This window comes from Cebidichthys violaceus, unplaced genomic scaffold, assembly GCF_023349555.1.
Source record: "Cebidichthys violaceus isolate CVI_PGR_0920_01 unplaced genomic scaffold, fCebVio1.0.p SCAF_198, whole genome shotgun sequence".
NCBI classification, from domain to species: domain Eukaryota; kingdom Metazoa; phylum Chordata; class Actinopteri; order Perciformes; family Stichaeidae; genus Cebidichthys; species Cebidichthys violaceus.
In genome coordinates, this window is record NW_027176370.1 from 1,112 (window position 1) to 9,616 (window position 8,505).

At 41.7% G+C, this 8,505-nt stretch overlaps 1 protein-coding gene across 1 annotated transcript; it reads left to right on the plus strand.

Moving 5' to 3' along the window:
* The first annotated feature begins 1,366 nt into the window (after nt 1-1,366).
* Nucleotides 1,367-3,613, plus strand: LOC137875057 (cortexin-3-like). The gene is given in 2 exon segments (XM_068714010.1): nt 1,367-1,823; nt 1,825-3,613. Coding segments are annotated over 2 exon segments (252 nt in total). The 5' UTR covers nt 1,367-1,595; the 3' UTR covers nt 1,849-3,613.
* The last annotated feature ends 4,892 nt before the right edge of the window (nt 3,614-8,505 follow it).

Consider the following 8,505-nt stretch of genomic DNA (forward strand, 5'->3'; position numbering starts at 1 on the left):
GTAAAAGTACTTTGGAGCAATCACTTTGCTCAGCGGGAGAAGAGACATGAAACGGTGAGCAGTCCTGCTGGCTCTTTTTTTGGATTGATTCGTTTGACTCCGGCTCTTCTTTGTAGAACAGACGAGCCGACGCTTTTCTCCAAATGTCTTGCGCCGGGTCCTCTTCCTGCCAGAACAAATGATCCACACAGAAGCAGCCGCAAGCTGTTACTCCCGTTCAAAATCAGTCGTGAGCAAACGGTGTCCAATGCTGAGAAGAAAGCCGAGGCGCCTAAAGCTGACTAAACAAACTAACACAAGCCCCCCCCCCCACCCCCCCACGGGCTCTCTTGTTCTGTTGGGTTTCAAGGTGAATGTTTCTGCAAACTCATTCTAGCACAAGTCTATCACGGAGTCTAGCAACCCCCCCCCCCCCCCCCCCCCCCCCCCCCAGGTCCCTTTTTTTTTTTTTTTTATTGTCAACAAATCCCGTTTTTAAAAACTAAACCAAAGCTGCTCTCAAAATTTGTTTCAAAAAAGTCTCCGTAATGTCCTCAAACAGCTGGACATCAATCAGGATTAGATGAGGCATTTGTCGAGGACTATTTTCAGCCGCGGATTAATACGCATTTGGTGTTCTTGTGAACGTTTACGGCAGGAACATCCGGGGTCAATGTGTGACACATTTGATGTGTTTTTCCATAGTTTACATATCAGGCTTTGGGAATGCACACAAAATACTTTGGGATTGTTTTGACAAAAAAGACAAATGTCGAATATCGCCAGCCGTGTCTTTTTGACACAAGACTAATCTTTAGACCCACATTAACCACATCAGTTGATATTGAAATTAAATGGTGCTCAATTTGAGATTCGGAGCGTTAACGCAGCAGCAAAACGCCGTGTTTAAGCTGTGTAGAGATATAGTGGAGTAATGTCTACCTGAGCAGAGGATGGAGTGACACCACCATGCCGCCGTCGCAGCGGAAGCGTAGCGCCCCGCCCCTCTGGTCCTCCCCTCGGGTTGACGCTGTGAGCTCCGCCAGCACCGTTGCAGTTGTTTGCACCGTCGTTGAGAGCCGGTTGGAGGCAATCCCCTACAAATCATTAGACGCTCCGAGTTTAAAATGTAGCACCTTTTTAAAGTGAACATATCTTCAGTTACATAAGTGCAAACCAGCGGCAAAACCTCCCTGGGGACCCGCTTTACCCGGTTGGTAATCGAGCCTTCGTTTGTTTGTTTGTATGCCGACAACACGTTCAAAACTAAATGGAGGCATTGGATGCAAATTGCTGATGCAGATTGGTTGCATAGGATTATAATTAACTAGACAAGGTTGGATATTTCATAATTGCAGGCTGTGGTTTCAAAGTGCCGATTCAAGGCCAAAGGAGTCCCCCGAGCCTGCTTCACTCACGGAGCGTTTACAGATAGAGGACTTTTTTTTCTCTGTTTTCTACGATTGCGTGGCGCTCATGTATTTGTCAGACCACACAGGACAATACCTCCAGTGTAATCCGTCTGTTTGGATTCTCCCACAGGTCCACGGAGCCCACCTTCACCTCCAAAAATCTTTCCTCGCCCAACGAAAGAGCTGGAGCCGAGACGGTCAAGCATGGATGTGCCCAGGATGGCCGAGGGCCTCTTCAGCAGCACGCTGTCCTCGTCAGGCGGCGGCCATCACGTGCCTTCCTACCTGACGCTGGAGCAGAAGGCGGCCTTCGTCTTCGTGCTGCTGCTCTTCATCTTCCTGGCCCTGCTCATAGTGCGCTGCTTCCGCATCCTGCTGGACCCCTACCGCAGCATGCCCTCGTCCAACTGGACAGACCACACCGAGAAGGACAACGTTCGATTACCGCATCGTCTGAGGAGCCCTGATTAAATGCGACATGTAAATAAATAAGTAGAAGATCCGATTTTGATGCTCAAACAACAACAAATGTCTGCTGATTCACCAGGAAAACGGCAGCTGTCAGAAAATCCTCTTGACGGTTCAGAGTTTCGAATGGCGGATTGTCGTCGAAACGAGCGCCGACCAGAGTTCAACAGCTTCTCTCTCTGCAAATCTGAAAATTCTCAACTACTGACAAGACAACCGGAACTATGCTATGAAGATTACAGATCAAACCCTCAGTCCAAGCGATGCACAAGAGCCAGTCCCCCCATAACCCCCCCCCCCCCCCCCCCCCCCCTCATCAGTTCTCCAGTGGACTACCTCGTTCCTCCTCCATCTCATGTGCAGAAGACTCTGTGTTTTCTCACGTCTCACACAGGGTCAAATATCTTTTAGAGGTCCAAGCCGGTTGGATACTAACAGTGTTTACATCTTATCATGTTTACTTCCTTAGATTTTTGTTGATAATGTAGACAATCAGTGTTAAAAAACAGTTTGGGGGGGAAAAACTAAACAAAAAACGGATAGTCAAGGTTGTTGAGGTATTTTGTTTTTAGCGTATTTTGTCTTAATTTGTGGACGGACGCAAGAGGTCCCACAGACTCTGTGTGACTGGTGTAATTCAGGCGAAGAGGAATTTTAATGCCTTATGTCTTTGTAGGATATTCCGTGGTGGTTGTTACCTTCTAGACAAAGTTGGATGAGACTGGTTTTTAGGGTCCTAAAGCAGGTTAAATAATCACAAAGGAAGGAAACACTGTCGTGGAAGAGTTCTCCCTTTAATGTTTTAAGGTTTGGACAGATAAGTGCCAGCAGTGAGGGTCGACGAGTGTTCTGTGTGTGTGATTTAAAAAAAAAAGAAAGAAAAAAAAAAAAAGCTAAACAATGTGTCCCTTCGGTCCTGGAGGGTGCTTCGGTGTCCACGTCGTTTCGATGTCAACAACCAAAAGAGGTATTGAAGAGAAAAAAAAACAACGTTTACTGTGCTGTACCGTGTGCCTAATTTGAGAAAAAAAAAAAAAGACAAAGTTTAGATCAATGTTTTAGGAAGAAGATTTTTTTGTCTTTAAAAGTGTTTTTTTTGTCTTTAAAAGTGTTTTTTTTGCGGTTTTTTTTTTGCGTAGTTCCCATTTGGATACACTTAAACAGCATTTTACTGCCTGCAGTTGGTATATTGACAGTTGGTATGCCAGATCTGCAGCGTGAGTCGACGATGAAGATGACGAAGCGTTTTCACGTGAAACCCTTTACGAACTGATGTTTGTGGCTCTTTCGTTGGGCAACTGGTTTTCAACTGTGCGCCTTATAGTGTAGATTGTTTACAGTATCGTCGTGTGTTGCCGAGACGCTGGAAATCAGCCGGTGCGCTGATGCGACTGTCTTTGCACTTCACGGAGATGTCATACAAACCCGCTAACTAACAAAAAAAAGAAGAAGAAGAAAAAAATGTTAAACCTGCTCTCGTTGTGTGCCGGGACAGGAAGTGAACTCTGCCCCTCTCGATGACGATGTGTGATGTTCTTGTGATCTGCTGTGGCCTTTTCCTACCTATCGCAGATGTTGCGATGTTGTGCAGAGGTGATGTGCCCCCCCCCCCCCCCCCGCATGTATTTCTTGCAGAGTATCCCCTCCTTGCATGATAAATGGTGAAGTGCTTTAAATCCTGATGTTGTAGCTGTGGGTCAGTTGCTCAAGCAGCTATTTTCCTGTCTGTACTGGAGCCTTTTTTTTTTTTTTTTTCAATCTGTTCTCCGCCTGGAGCCGCCGTTCTTTTTTTCTAATAAAAATTATCAGAGAGCAAAAAAAAAACCTGCCGTTTTAATGTGTTTTATTTCATTAGGGTCCGTTCACCGGGCGGCCAGAGTCACAGGTGTTCCGAGGGCAAACAAACAAACGACGGATGAGAAAAACATTCTTCCGAGCCCAACCTGCCCTTTTCAAGGCGGCAGTATGTGCCGGAGGCCCAATGCATTCTTTTCCCCATATTATCAGCAACTGGCAGTGGTAGCCGGCAGGTGTCTCGATTGGTTTTCTGTGAACCCAGACACTTTGTCTGGCTACTCACACACACACACACACACACACACACACACACACACGCACACGCACGCACACGCACACGCACACTAGTCTCCAGGCTCCAGGCCCAGGCTGCTCTTTGAGCCGGGACCCTCCAGAACGCCATGCAGAATAACAATCTTCCCTCTGACACCGACGCTGAATATGTTGATATACAATCATCTGCTGCACACCCCCCTGAAAAAAAACCTGCATCATTTCTCACATTGAAGCAACCGCGAGGATAGATTGACTTCTGAATGTTTCTTTTGCCGGTGAATATGTGCATCTGTTCCGTGTTACTTAACAATTCTGCTGATATCACACATCCACAGGTTTTATTTTGATTTTTTTTTTTTACTTTTTTAGGGAGAGCCGGGGAGCTGAAGCGGATCAGAATATTAAATGCGAACTGATCCCACAGAGGAGAAATGTGCATTCTCCGCTTTTTGGGATTATTATGTAACAGACAACCAACGTCTTTTTCGTTTGCTGTTTTTTTAAAAGTCAAAATAGTGCTGTGGATGCCGTCCTCGGCTGATTACGGCTCTAATGTAAAAGCAGAACGAAACATGCATCGTTTGTTTCGTACAGGAAACTGCCAGTTTGTTGCACAAGCAGAGCGAGTAGTGAAGACAATCTGCTGGGATGTAAAAAAAGAACCTTCTGAGGATAAGGTACGTTGATATCCATCATTTAAAAAGACCCCTGCTCTCAAGAATAATTCTGACATGAAAGAAAAACACCTTCAGTCCTACTAAAACCTTTTTCTGACACAAAAACACTTTTAGTTTTTGACATTCTATTAATTTCGAGCAAAATAGAAACAAATCATTCTGTAATGAAAGCCTTCTGAAATGTCATTAGCTCGTGCCAAACAAAGATTGTAATCCAATTCAAACACGCCCTTACACAGTAAGCGGGCGCGGCGGCAGTAAACATGAACCATTACGGATCGATAGCACAGTCATGCTTTATGCAACATGACTCATATTCAAGAAAAGCCTCTGATAATTTAATTATTTTCACCCTCTGCTGTGCGCGCTCAGACGCTTTATATGCTGAATTTATTCCCTTTCCCAAGCGCCCTTTTTTACTATTCAGCCATAATTTTATGGTGTCTGGGCAGGTTGGAAGGGACTGTTCCCCTGTGACTGTGAATAGCTGTGCAAGAGGACATAAGGAAGGGGACTACTGATATTGTATAATTGATTTTGCAGCGATTTTTCTTATTCCCGAGAGCCATTGAGGTTCATAGTCTGTCACCTATTTCATTGAATAGTGTGAAGCTTCAGGGAACACTGGCGCCAAAGAAAAGTTGATTGCCAGCTTTATTTAAAAGTGCTTCAGGTCTCTCTACCTTTCAGAGATATATTGGAAAAAATTGTTAAATCTAAGCAATAGTCATAGTCTACCTTTCTGAAACCAGCCCCTGGTCGTGGGGCGATGTGGAAAGTTGATGGATCAGCAAAGTCATTACAATTCATCCTGAGTGGAGCACAACTCCCTGACCCCACAGAACCACAGTTTTAGACTTATTCATTCGCAAGTTCTAGACTCACAGTTTAGATGTAAGCATACATAAGTTCTAGACTGACAGTTTTAGACATAAGCATGCATAAGTTCTAGACCCACAGTTTTAGATGTAAGTATACATAAGTTCTAGACTCACAGTTTTAGATGTAAGCATAAGTTCTAGACTTACAGTTTTAGATGTAAGCATGCATAAGTTCTAGACCCACAGTTTTAGATGTAAGCCTGCATAAGTTCTGGACTCACAGTTTTAGATGTAAGCATAAGTTCTAGACCCACAGTTTTAGATGTAAGCATGCATAAGTTCTAGACCCACAGTTTTAGATGTAAGCCTGCATAAGTTCTAGACTCACAGTTTTAGATGTAAGCATAAGTTCTAGACCCACAGTTTTAGATGTAAGCATGCATAAGTTCTAGACCCACAGTTTTAGATGTAAGTATACATAAGTTCTAGACTCACAGTTTTAGACGTAAGCATAAGTTCTAGACCCACAGTTTTAGATGTAAGTATACATAAGTTCTAGACCCATAGTTTTAGATGTAAGTATACATAAGTTCTAGACCCACAGTTTTAGATGTAAGTATACATAAGTTCTAGACTCACAGTTTTAGACGTAAGCATAAGTTCTAGACCCACAGTTTTAGATGTAAGCATGCATAAGTTCTAGAATCATAGTTTTAGATGTAAGCATGCATAAGTTCTAGACCCACAGTTTTAGATGTAAGCATGCATAAGTTCTAGACCCACAGTTTTAGATGTAAGCATGCATACGTTCTAGAATCACAGTTTTAGATGTAAGCATGCATAAGTTCTAGACCCACAGTTTTAGATGTAAGCCTGCATAAGTTCTGGACTCACAGTTTTAGATGTAAGCATAAGTTCTAGACCCACAGTTTTAGATGTAAGCATGCATAAGTTCTAGACCCACAGTTTTAGATGTAAGCCTGCATAAGTTCTAGACTCACAGTTTTAGATGTAAGCATAAGTTCTAGACCCACAGTTTTAGATGTAAGCATGCATAAGTTCTAGACCCACAGTTTTAGATGTAAGTATACATAAGTTCTAGACTCACAGTTTTAGACGTAAGCATAAGTTCTAGACTCACAGTTTTAGATGTAAGTATACATAAGTTCTAGACCCACAGTTTTAGATGTAAGTATACATAAGTTCTAGACTCTCAGTTTTAGATGTAAGCATAAGTTCTAGACCCACAGTTTTAGATGTAAGCATGCATAAGTTCTAGACCCACAGTTTTAGATGTAAGTATACATAAGTTCTAGACCCACAGTTTTAGATGTAAGTATACATAAGTTCTAGACTCACAGTTTTAGATGTAAGCATAAGTTCTAGACCCACAGTTTTGGATGTAAGCATGCATAAGTTCTAGAATCATAGTTTTAGATGTAAGCATGCATAAGTTCTAGACCCACAGTTTTAGATGTAAGCATGCATACGTTCTAGACTCTCAGTTTTAGATGTAAGCATGCATAAGTTCTAAAATCATAGTTTTAGATGTAAGCATGCATAAGTTCTAGACCCACAGTTTTAGATGTAAGCATGCATAAGTTCTAGACTCAGTTTTAGATGTAAGCATGCATAAGTTCTAGAATCACAGTTTTAGATGTAAGTATACATAAGTTCTAGACTCACAGTTTTAGACGTAAGCATAAGTTCTAGACCCACAGTTTTAGATGTAAGTATACATAAGTTCTAGACCCATAGTTTTAGATGTAAGTATACATAAGTTCTAGACCCACAGTTTTAGATGTAAGTATACATAAGTTCTAGACTCACAGTTTTAGACGTAAGCATAAGTTCTAGACCCACAGTTTTAGATGTAAGCATGCATAAGTTCTAGAATCATAGTTTTAGATGTAAGCATGCATAAGTTCTAGACCCACAGTTTTAGATGTAAGCATGCATACGTTCTAGACTCTCAGTTTTAGATGTAAGCATGCATAAGTTCTAGAATCATAGTTTTAGATGTAAGCATGCATAAGTTCTAGACCCACAGTTTTAGATGTAAGCATGCATAAGTTCTAGACTCTCAGTTTTAGATGTAAGCATGCATACGTTCTAGAATCACAGTTTTAGATGTAAGCATGCATAAGTTCTAGACCCACAGTTTTAGATGTAAGCATGCATAAGTTCTAGACTCTCAGTTTTAGATGTAAGCATGCATACGTTCTAGAATCACAGTTTTAGATGTAAGCATGCATAAGTTCTAGACTCTGTTTTAGACATAAGCATGCATAAGTTCTAGACTCTGTTTTAAATGTAAGCATGCATAAGTTCTAGAACCACAGTTTTAGACGTAAGCATGCATAAGTTCTAGACCCACAGTTTTAGATGTAAGCATACATAAGTTCTAGACTCACAGTTTTAGACGTAAGCATAAGTTCTAGAACCACAGTTTTAGACGTAAGCATAAGTTCTAGACCCACAGTTTTAGATGTAAGCATGCATAAGTTCTAGACCCACAGTTTTAGACGTAAGCATAAGTTCTAGACCCACAGTTTTAGATGTAAGCATGCATAAGTTCTAGACCCACAGTTTTAGATGTAAGCATGCATAAGTTCTAGACTCAGTTTTAGATGTAAACATGCATAAGTTCTAGACTCAGTTTTAGATGTAAACATGCATAAGTTCTAGACTTAATCCACGTTTTTATCTTTGTCTTGCATTCCGTCTTTTATCAAATACAATTTGTGTATAATGTATTCAATTTAGATTTTTTTTAAATATAAACACCTGAAAAGCAAAAGGTAGCTAGCTTACCTTATCTTAATAACATCGCACACTGCATAAGTCTAAAACTCTGGGTCTGAGGGGGGCTCTCCGGCACTGCAGGTCCATGAATCTCATGAAACGTATGTAACCTCGTGGTGGTGTTACAGGAAAAGTCAGAGGATCACCACAGTCAGCGAGATTGACCCTCTGAGGACCGTGAATGTCTAAACCAAATCTCACAGGATTAAATCTATTCTATTGGATTGTATTTTTTGAAGCGGGCATGACTGCATTTCTAAAAAGGGGATT